Genomic DNA, 12,092 nt, shown 5'->3' with positions numbered 1-12,092 from the left:
GCTAGTGGATGAGGTTGCACATGATGAGGTGAAGGGGGTCATCTTGGCTGCTCCTTAATGATGAGAATACCACTCTTCTTCCTGCCCATGTACATCATACCGTGCTGTGCTATGGTGTGGTGAAGCGTGCAGTCTATGGCTCACATAGCCTACCTTGTAATCTTGTAGATGCTGTGGTGGCTGTGTCTGACACTTCGGACGAACTGCTGGCTGTGTGAAAGCTTCACTCACGTAGTAGTCTTGGATCTTGCTCCGGGAGAAAGCACTGCAGATCTTGCTTGAAGGACCACAATGTAGTTGAGGACTTGGTGGACTGTATATTCTGTAGAGTTAGGTTTTACTTAGCACTATGTGTTCTCTCCCAGGTGCTTGTAAGGGCACAGATGACAGACCGGTAGGATTCCAGTTGAGGTTGTTTAATGACGCTGATTCACAGTGCAGTAACGGCACAGCACAGCACAGTGTATGGCTTGACAATTGTGTTAACCAAGAGTTTGTGTGGTTCTGAAAAGGGCAAAATTAAATACAATAGTAAATGGCAGGTATAGGCTTAATACAACCTCCAATTACATAATATATAAATAATATGGCTACAATTGGTTATCTGCTGCACAGGGCAATACAACCTAACAACATGGCTGTAACTTCAATAATGAATGATCAGAGGAGTGCAACTACACAGCACTACTGAGCAGCACCATCATCCTCACACAACTGCATGAACTTTAATGTATAATGCATCCACAAGGCTCATTGCTAACAAAATACCCACATAATCTATACAGTATACATCCATATAACCACAGGGCATATAAGACTAGACACTGAAATGCTAAATGTCTGAAATTAGATGACAAACAACAGGGTTAGCAAGCTTACAGTTGCTAGCTCGCACGTGAATATGCATAACAAAAGAGTGAGTCCACAACACATGAATTGTAAGAAATATGAACTCACATTTCTGAAGGACACACACTAGCCTAGGCTAAAACAAAGAATGCTAACTAAAGGTAATCACAGGAGATGGCTGGAACTTATCACAGCTTGTGTACTTCCTCTAGTTACTTCCTTCTCCTCAGAGATCATCCAGCATGCTCTGCTCCACATCACCGGTAGGCGGAGCTACAGCTCTCCTATGATGAACACATATTTACTCTCAATAGTCTTTCGTACAGTATGAAACTTTTCACATGCACTTTAACAATTCAACAGCACAATTCCACCTGCACTTGCATCGTTGCGAGGCACTTGCGTTGTTCTCACACTTATGTCCACTAGAGGTCAGCACGGTACATTGAGTATTTTCTCTGGCTGCTTGCTAGTGTTCTGCAGCACAAACCCATTTAATTTCAGAATGTATAAAAAATATGAACATGGTGTTTGCATAAATTGGACAGCGCACTTACATGTCTTTCATCATAAAATGTCAGCATAATTTGCTTTTTCAGGGCATTAAGCCAAAATACATTATATAAACAAGAATAAAATAAAAAATATATAAACTGCCATTGTGGAACATAAAGATCATATTTAGCTGAACATTTTAATATGAAGTTTTCATAAATAACTCATCCTTTGAACCATTTATGACCCTGGTTAGACATTTTCTAAAAATGACACACAATAGACCGTAATTAAATCTTTAATGATGAAACTGCCACGTCCGTTTGGGATATTACAACAACCAAGTTACTGCAAGCAAACACTATTTTTCCCCCATCATTGCGAGTACGATATAACCAAACTGAGGAATTCCTCTATATTAACTTCAGCTGTTATAATCTGATATTGAACTACTGGTAAGCATCATGACATTTCACAGCCAGTTACTCGGGTTAAGGTAATATTTGTATTTCCTAATGGCTGAAGCTAGCTGTAAGCTAGTGGCACAGCTCAATATGTAGCCTAATTATGCATACTGGTTAGGCAAGGTAGGGTACTACTACAAAACATACTGACCAATTCAATACAGTATTATTGTAGTTCAGTTGTACTTTTGTGATATTAAAGGATGTGAGAATGTGTTCAGTATTGACCCTCGACTTACTGGAGTAAGACCAGTGAAGGGGATTTCTTCACAGAAGACATTTCCCCTCAAGTTAGTGTTTTTTCACATAAAACATTTGTAATTTACCTTCAATTCAATTGATGCCTGAGGCATGTAATGATATTCCAAAATTCCAACTGTTTGAGTCAATCCTACCAACTAATTAATTTATTTGACATCAGTCTGAACTGCTTTGCTATTAGGAACATCCTACAATATCATCTATTGATATAGCTAGGCATAAGGAATATTACGTTTAACATTTAAAACACCACTACTAGAAAAAGTAGGCTAGTCTCTCATTCAGCTTTTTCTTCTTTTGTATAAAAACAGCGCATTTCAGTCATTAAACCATGTAATCAACTGGACAGAGTAAACACTCAATTTCAATGTCTTGTTCTCTTTATAATGTCTTAATTTCCTCAAAGTTCTGGTGATCAAGACTCTACCAATATTTCCATGATGTGCTCCAGCTCATTCAGGTCCCTGAAGCTCTGGGGGAGAAGGGAGAGGGTGAAGTGGACAGAACGGAGGACAGAGAGGGTAAGTACTTAAGCAGCTCGTCACTGGCTGCAGCAGAGAGTGCTTGGACCCCCATCTCCCTGTCAAACACAGACGTGTCGATGTCATGGAAAAGTTCATCCAGTTTCACATCCTGCAGGTAGCTGGAACACATTACCTCCTCCACACTACCAAAAGCCACCCCCTCTGAGGTTCTACACCCCTCAGAGCTTTGTTTGAGCCCCAGGTCTCCAGGTAGGTTCTCAATGGACCTGAAAGGTGTCCTCTGAGGTGCCTGAGGACCTAGCCCTCCATCGACAGTCAAGTCTAGTTCTTTCAGAATGGAGGAGACAGCAGCTGACACGGAGAAGTCACTCTCTGAGGACATCCAGACATCCTCCATGTCCTCGACACCTGAGGCACTGTTTACAACACCCAGACCAGACTCCCTGTGGAGGCAGGGTTTAGATGGGACCATGGGTGGCACTGGTCCTGCCAGGTTAACTAACTCATATGGAGGCTTGTTTTCTAGGTGTATGTGCCGCAGGGTGTTGGCTATCAACACGGAGCTGCGCAAACTAGGCTCCATCAGCTCCTGCCCGCGGTGGTACTTGTCAATGGAGATGCCGAGCACTGACTGCCGCTGGCTTTCCCAAGTGCAGCTACACATGCACCCCACGACATCATCGAGTTTGCGCTTCTGTCCCTTGGATTTCATCCTCGACCTAACGTAGTTAGCTAGATGGAGAACACAAAACTTGATAAGAATCTTTAGAGATCACATCACGACACGTTAAATTGTAAGTTGACTGCAGTAATATAGCTATGTCCCGGTGATAGAAATTAATGGCTAGATAGCTAGTAGCTAGCTAACGTTGGTTAGATGACTAACTTAGTAAGCTAGCTAGTAGCCAGCTACTAAAGTAGCGTTCTCTCCACTACCTACTTTGTCGCAATTTGGCAAAACAACAACAAACCTGTCGTGCGCAACTGTTCGTCTGTCTTCAGTTATCTTTTCGATATACAAAAGTAATGAATGCTGTTAGGTACACTTTTTTAAATATTTTTTTGCCTAGCTCGGCGGCTCGGTACAAAACCCACCGGCAAACTAATTTAAAAAGAAAACATGTTCCCGCCCGAGATGTAAGTTTCACTAGAGATGAAGAGGCGAAAGGAGAGGTTTCACTCTTGCCAAAATCTGACCAACAGACCAGGCCGGGGTTTGATAAGTCAATGAGAGAAGTGAAAAATTATTTCTTAGTTCTTACTTTTCTCGAAATCTAAAAGCACAACCTAGATTCGAGCCAATGTCTTAAGTAGTTGAACATATTGTTACTCCAACCTCGTGAAAGTAACAAACTGAAACGTTTTCATTTTCAGTCAAAAACAATTTTATATCGAAGGAGTGCCTGTGATTTGACGGCCTGCACATGCGTAGTTCGGTGCAAGACGACCGTTGGACCCGATGACGTTTTCTACGCATGAGTTTAGCTAGCCAACGTCACCATGACATCGCCTACAAGGGTGTGTTCGTAAATTGCCTCCAGTGTTACAGAGTGAGTTCCAGGTCAATCATACATTCAGAGCGTTGTCAATATTTGGGTGTGTTTTGTATTTCAATAAAAAAAAAAAAACATGAGTTTATGATAAGCAAGCAACTTTCATTGGGTTTACAGTAGGCTAGGCTATTTTGACAAAGCTAACTATGGACTGTCACGAGCTACATTGCTCAAAAAGTTACTGAATGGTTTGTATACCCATGCTACTGTGATATTAGGCTACGCAAGTCATTACATGCCTACCTGTTTGTCTCTATATTTAAGCAGAAAGTTTCCAATATGTTTGTCTCATTCGCCAAATTAGATATTCAAACTCGTCAGAATTGCAGTAGATAAAGGAAATGTCATCTACAGTGTTGACAGTGGTGGGATAGTACCAGCAGTCTCTAAGCTTTTGTTTGAAGTGTTCACATAGTGTATGTGACACCTCTAGAGATGGGGAATAGTGACCCTGTATGTGAGTGTCCTACTGCCTTTGCCAAGAAGCCTTTAAGACTTTCATGGCACAGGTCAGGTGCTAGTTCACCTATAACCACAGTTTTTGGTTCAAGCTCCATTTCAGCTGTTCACCCTCAATAGCTACATAGTGCCAGCAAATACCTCTGATAAATATTGTTGACATGTTTTTCTAGAGAGTGTGACACATAAAGACTGCCACCTCACAACTATGTTGTATTAGAAAACTCTTTATTTCAAAAGCTAGCTATAAAATGATGACATCATATGTTCTTAGGAATATAAACATTTGTAGTCTACATTTGTTGGCATAGCACACGATCAGGCTACAAGTAGGCCTAGGCTATCAATAACACATAGGCCTAATTGATGACTCACTTTGCACTCATACATACTCAGTCAACATTCAATTGCTGTTGGGTTAAAATAAAATATAAAGTCAAAGTAAAATCGATATTTGAAAGATATTGGCTATGAATCAAATTAAACAGTCTGCACAAAGTACGAGACCCACACACAATTACAAAGATGTTTAACATATTACAATTTTTATACATTATAATATCCATTGTCAAGATAAACTAAATAGTTACAAAACATTAGCAAAAGCCAAAGCTGCTATTTCTTTCAAGCAAGAAAGATTGGCCTGTAGAAAGAAGATCTAAGTTGCTGTGTCTGATAGGCCAGCTGTCTTAACTGCTTTATGGAAACGGAGAAAGGAGGGCTCTGTCTTGTTAGGGTTAACTGTACTCCCCACAAATCCCAACGGTCTTCCTGTCCCAGTCAGAGATGGACAAGCACTTGACGAAGAAGTGTCCCAGGTCATATTTGGAAATGACCCGCCCTTTCAGCATGTTCTCTGTCACTGTGTACTTATCAGTCAAAGGGAGGTTATCTGTTGGGAATAGCAGTGCATTTATATTTAGCAGTGCAATATAAGGCACCTAATATTATTACATATTCAGAAAATGTTTACTCAATATGTTTGTAATGTTTAATATCAGTTGAATAACACAAATCCATCCAGTACATTCCCACTGGGCACACACTTTGAATCAACATTGTTTCCACGTAGTTTCAGTGAAATTATATTGAACCAGTGTTGAATAGACGTTGAATTTACGTCTTTGCCCAGTGGGTAGTGCGTGAGGAAGGATGATAGGCCTATCATGTCATCACTGGAACCACTTACAGTATGCGACTCTGGTAGTACAGTACTACATTTCTACTGATTCAGGAAATGGGGACGGGGGATGACTAACCATCGATGTGAGGGGGCATGACAGCCACAAAGTCCAGCCCTGACTCCTTCAGCACCATGTACATCCTATCATGGTCCTCTGTGACTGGCAGGAGCCTGGGTGGCACTTTAGACCGGTCCCATAGGAGGAAGGCTGTGAAGCAGAGATGGGGACAATATAATAATATGGTTTCTTTATGGTAGTTTATTGGAAGTTGGAAAGATGCTGTGACCCTGACTGTCCAAGATTCCTCTGTACCTGACATGCAGCCAACTACTTTGCGGATCCCCCGAGCTTTCATGGCGTCTAGGATGTTTCTGGTTCCTTCTGACATAATTGTTGTGGGACCTGTGGATTGCAACTGAAACATGAACATACTGACCATTATCCTGGCCTAAGCATTAAATGGTGTAGGCCTACTTCAGCAACCCTAGTGCAGTTAGTTACAGCAACTCACCCTGAACATTATTACAAAACATATTTTACCTCAAAGCAGAAAACATGTTTTAATAAGACTCCTGAACACTTCCATTTTGATTTGCACTTCAAGATAGATTTCAGCTTGTATAACGTATCTGTTATAACTTGGTTTTATTCACACAACTGCACATATGTTTTTACTAACTTAAAATTCCTATAGCCTACTAATGAAAGATTGCCTAAACTTACTGAGGTCATTCCTGGTGCCCAGAATGATGATAACAGCATCCTGACCCTCCATGGTCTTCTTCACATCCTCCTTATTGAGGACATCTCCCACCACCGCCCTGCAGGCTTTGTGTTCTGCAGGCAGCCTGGCAGGGTCTCTCACCAGCACTGTCACGTTGTAACCTGTGGATAATGAAGTACAGAGAAGCATTATGAATTTATTGACTAATCTTATCATCTACCAATGATCCAGAGGGATTTGAGTCTGATGGGAATATGAAGATGAGAGGAATATGTAATGTAGGCAATCGGTTATTTTTTTATGAATGGATCTCAATTCTAGAGCATAGCCGTGGGTCTAATTGATTAGGCCATCCTAGTGTTCTGGATAAGCGCGATAAGCGCGATAAGCGGACAGCGGACTTTATCGAGTATCTGCTGCGCACTGCAATGCACTCATCCCAATCATGAGTCAGCAGAACCCTATAACGACTTGCATGACTCAACACTTTTGTCCCGTGATCTCAGAGCAAGGAAACGAAAACACTTGTTAATCAAATAAGCCAAATTATATCTGCTTCTTTTAGCACTTTTGCTATTATTTTGAAACGATGTAATTAATCGAATAGAACAGATCAGATTGGAAGAGAACAGAAAACAACAACACAATATAGAATAAAATAGAAAATAATAACTTTTTTTCCCCCCAGAGGAAGGCTGTGGCAAATAGCTCAGATGACCATTGATACTTCCAATTACACTAGTATAGCATATTCTAATGGCAGATGTCTGCTGTCCTATAGCATTGCATAGGAAATCAGATGAATAACGTTCAGCATAGTTTAGGAACAAGGCATAACACTCCGATCACTTTTGGACCAGGCTACACAGAAATCGCTATATGAGGGATTGTGTAAATAACCTATAATCTACAATAATTAGTAAATTCTGTCATTTAGAAACGTTGCCTACCCGCTGCAACAGCCAGTGGTAATGTCACCAGTCCGGTCATTCCCGTGGCCCCAAATATTGCAACATTCTTGATCGATTCTGACATAATAACAAATTGAGAAACTATCACTGGTCACGGAAGAATGTTACAACTTCTTGCTTCGTTGATCGTGTGCAACAATGTATCTGAAAACATACATGCAGAATGAATCTCTTTGACACTTTGAGAAACGCCCCTTTTTAGATAACCAAAAAAGGCTCACTTCCGTAACAGACTCCTCCCAGCCCCATCAAGTAAAGGAAACGCACACAGTCACAACGGGGCAGTAATTGTGCAGGAGTCCTGTTTGATTTTTTTTGTCCGTTGATCAATCCAGATCAGCTATAGTGCACTGTTGATTTTCTTGGCAAGATATATTCCTTTTAGAGAATTTCAACTCATGTATTCTGTTTTTCTCTGTCTGGAGATCCAAAGATCTGAAACGATGGCATTTCCCAAAACTCTGTCAAGAGACTTGCGAATCACCTTCATTACACTTCAACCTCCTCCACCTTGCGACAGCCATCCGGGTTAAGGCACCAATGTAACTGACTGGGATTCGAACCATCTCCTGTGTTCCACATTGTGAGCCACACGAATGTGGTAGCCCACTGACCTAAAGCCTGCAGGCATTAGTTCGGGGAGGTGCTATTGTAACGGAGTTAAGAACGTGCGGTAAACTCACTCAACAGCTAGCTTGAAATGTCGCTGATGGAGCTGTATAATTGGTACCTTTTGTTTAGCTCAAACGTTGTCAAGGTGGGCGGACATGTGTGTTCCAAAGCAGAGGATCACTGGTTCGAGCCCGGTATTGGGACAGTGGAGGAAGCTAAACTGTTAGCAGCACACTGACGTCCGTTTCACTATTACACATATTCAGGTCTCTGGCAAGGTTATGTGAATGTGGTTCACATAGTCTCGCTCGTTAGACTCACGGCGGGTCTGACTTAGAATATGTGGACAACTACAAATACCTAGGAGTCTGGTTAGACCGTAAACTCTCCTTCCAGACTCACATTAAGCATCTCCAATCCAAAGTTACATCTAGAATCGGCTTCCTATTTCGCAACAAAGCCTCCTTCACTCATGCTGCCAAACATGCCCTCGTAAAACTGACTATCCTACCGATCCTTGACTTCGGCGATGTCATTTACAAAATAGCCTCCAACACTCTACTCAGCAAATTGGATGTAGTCTATCACGGTACCATCCGTTTTGTCACCAAAGCCCCATATACTACCCACCATTGTGACCTGTACGCTCTCGTTGGCTGGCCCTCACTACATATTCGTCGCCAATCCCACTGGCTCCAGGTCATCTATAAATCACTGCTAGGCAAATCCCCGCTTTATCTTAGCTCATTGGTCACCATAGCAACACCCACCCGTAGTATGCGCTCCAGCAGGTATATCTCACTGGTCATCCCCAAAGCCAACACCTCCTTTGGCCGCAATTTCTTCCAGTTCACTGCTGCTAATGACTGGAACGAACTGCAAAAATCTCTGAAGCTGGAGACACTTATCTCCCTCACTAACTTGAAGCATCAGTTGTCAGAGCAGCTTACCGATCACTGCACCTGTACATAGCCCATCTGTAATTAGCCCACCCAACTACCTCATCCCCATATTGTTATTTATTTTGCTAATTTGCACCCCAGTATCTCTATTTGCACATCATCTTCTGTACATCTATCATTCCAGTGTTAATACTAAATTGTAATTATTTTGCACTATGGCCTATTTATTGCCTTACCTCCATAACTTACTACATTTGCACACACTGTATATATATTTTCTATTGTGTTATTGACTGAATGTTTTGTTTATCCCATGTGTAACTCTGTGTTGTTGTTGTTTTTATCGCACTGCTTTGCTTTATCTTGGCCAGGTTGCAGTTGTAAATGAGAACTTGTTCTCAACTGGCCTACCTGGTTAAATAAAGGTGAAAAAATAAAATACAAATAAATAAAAGATCAGTCCAATCAATAATAAATAAATAAAAATAAAATAAAAACGGCGATACAGTGGCTGGGGGAAGAGACGGTTCAGAGAACCACCTCTGTTACATAACATAGGCACATTTTTCCTTCATAGATGCATGCCATAAGATCTTCCCTGTATGAAATGCTCTTCATTAGGTGACATTAATGTAATTTATCGTCGACGAGAGAACAATTACTGTAGGTTGAAGTAGATACATTTTGATGTCACTTCAGGTACAACGCTTTTATTTAGGAGAGAACAATTACTGTAGGTTGAAGTAGATACATTTTGATGTCACTTCAGGTACAAAGCTTTTATTTAGTTATCCATAGATGTTTCGGGGTGGGTGTGCTTTTTAAAAATTAATATTGTTTTTTAATTCAGATTTTTTTCAGGGGGTGCTGCAGCACCCTCAGCCCTCCTACTTCCCGCTACTATGTAGTTATCAACTGTTTATTATCAGTTTATAAACCAGTAATACAATGAGTTTATGTGGATGTACTTTTAATAATATGCCTACTTGCCAATAATTCCACTTATTTTAAGGTACTTCCCAGTATGACATGAACTAACTTCCAATAGTTTCAAACTACATGTTCTCAAATGAAAAATGTCCACGGGGAATGGAAGGGGGCATCAAAAACATTCAAACAATTTCATAGAGATAGGGAAAAAATTATAGTGCATCTCTATTTCTAAGGAAAATAATCGTAGTGCATCTCTATTTCTATCTGTAAACCCTAGACACCATTTATATTGGGTAAAGTATTACTGGAATTCATAGTTTTTGTGTGCGCGCCCCCCCCCCCCCCCCCCCCCCACCCCACCCTCTCTCTCTCTCTCGCTATACGGAGGTGGGTTCCTTCGCCGCACTAATGCCGAATTCTCTCTAGCAGTATCACGAGTGGAGGGAGAGGGAGCGCGTAGGCTATCAAGTGGACAGGATATCCGAGCCCACCGGCTTGGATTATTTGTTCAATCATCTTTGCCTGGCTGCAAGACACCTTTCATGGCAGTCCCGTGGTCCCACTAGCCACAGCATGGAATTGACATGTATAACCGCATTATCTGCCTTTATTAGCCAGATATCTTTATACTGATCCCACAGTCCGATTGAGGATATAGGCTACTTGACTACTATGCCAGCGAAGAAACACGGCGTCGCGAGGCTCTGTTCATAATTTGCTCACTGGTTCATTGATACAGGCACCACATCGACTGATTTGACGTCTATTTCGGTGAAAAACAAACCCACATCTGGAATTGGGGTTAAGGTAAGGTCGTTGTAGCATATGCTGCATGTCTATATTTTTAAAAGCCATTTCAAAGATCATTGAGCATGAACAATTCGAGGTGCCTGTTTTCGTGGGAGATGCAGCAACACCGGCCTGCATTGGCTAAGGCTACTGCAGTGATTCAAAAGGGTCGTATTTTATGCTGTTTTATTTGATTTTGCTGGGTATTAGGCTTATGCTTTTGTTTAGATCACTTGTGTTTGCCAAACATAATAGTTAGGCTACTATTTGTGCGTAGGCTTTGAATAGCAAATATGGACAGGTTAGGATAGGCCTTATAAAATATTTAATTATTTAGTATTGGTCCATGCATGTTCCTGATCATTAAACGCACAGACGTGTATTACATTTGCATGACACTTTTAGAACATTCATTGCATCTCACAATGAAGCCTTATTCTTGAAATAAGTAGCCTAAGGCGGCACTAACTAACATGCTTGTACATATAGTAGTCTATAGCCATATGGAGCTTAGGCTACGTTATTTGACTGCAACTACAGTAAAAGTAGTCCAAATGTAAATGCTATTTTATCCAACAGCAGATTAGCCATATGACAATTATAGCATAGACTATGTCGTTTTAATGCAGCCACTTTCTTGCTTAAAGTGTTAATTCAAAGAAAAGCACCATGCACTTGATATGGGATGGTGCAGGGGACCGTGATCATAGCCTACGTGCGGTATGGACCAATGAGACAGCCGTGGTACGGATGCAGGTCGTGTGTGTCATTTTAAGGTTAAAAGCGATTGCACAAAAGGGAGTTAAGCAGCCTGACAACATGTTTACCTTTCCACGCTTATTCCATAAAAAAAATATATGTCATTTATATCCTATTTTGCCCTGCCTTCTTACACGCAGGCATGCACAGAAAACTGCGTCGACACTGTAGTAGCCCACCTCACCATCACCTTGGATAGGCACCACTAGGCACTAGGCACTACTATTAATGTTAGCCTAATTATGCAGGTTTTAAATGAGAAATCTTGATCTAATGTGCGGAGATTTTGTGTGGATCAAGCCTAAATTCTGTTCACTGAACTATCGATTTTTTTGTTGACCGTATGGCTGGGCGTAGCCTGTTCTACGGATGTCAGTGTTGTTAATGTTGGTCACACACAGCTGTTTAAATTGTGAAATAACTTGAGCGATCCTTTGCAACACAGTCAGTGGCGTGCTGTGACGTCACGCTACTACCGCTGGCGCTGTCCATTGTACTGATCTGTCATTGGACGCAAAAATGTCAAATTCAGACTCTTCAGCAAAGTTTGTGGGCAAAGGCAAAAGGGATGTCAAGAAACCCTTTATTCTGAATGCAAATGAGAATTTATGGTTTAACGTTAGCATATTTTGACATCCAGTCTTATAGGCCA

General features: G+C 41.2%; 1 protein-coding gene and 1 pseudogene across 2 annotated transcripts; both read right to left on the bottom strand.

Annotated features, from left to right (window-relative positions):
• Positions 1-1,534: 1,534 nt before the first annotated feature.
• On the bottom strand, positions 1,535-3,944 carry LOC311101759 (SERTA domain-containing protein 3-like; annotated as a pseudogene). The gene is made up of 2 exons (XR_014615753.1): positions 3,817-3,944; positions 1,535-3,286 (listed from the first exon to the last, which is right to left on the bottom strand). The product of XR_014615753.1 is annotated as an SERTA domain-containing protein 3-like (transcript).
• Positions 3,945-4,777: 833 nt separating this feature from the next.
• LOC311101690 (flavin reductase (NADPH)-like) lies at positions 4,778-7,592 on the bottom strand. The gene is made up of 5 exons (XM_084142842.1): positions 7,425-7,592; positions 6,474-6,635; positions 6,063-6,152; positions 5,826-5,957; positions 4,778-5,458 (listed from the first exon to the last, which is right to left on the bottom strand). The coding sequence occupies exons 1-5, from the start codon at positions 7,507-7,509 to the stop codon at positions 5,304-5,306; spliced, it is 624 nt and encodes a 207-aa protein (XP_083998968.1). The 5' UTR covers positions 7,510-7,592; the 3' UTR covers positions 4,778-5,303.
• Positions 7,593-12,092: the final 4,500 nt, after the last annotated feature.

Source organism: Coregonus lavaretus (genome assembly GCF_964263955.1).
Source record: "Coregonus lavaretus genome assembly, chromosome: 26".
NCBI lineage: Eukaryota > Metazoa > Chordata > Actinopteri > Salmoniformes > Salmonidae > Coregonus > Coregonus lavaretus.
This window is presented reverse-complemented; position numbering and strand designations above follow the sequence as displayed.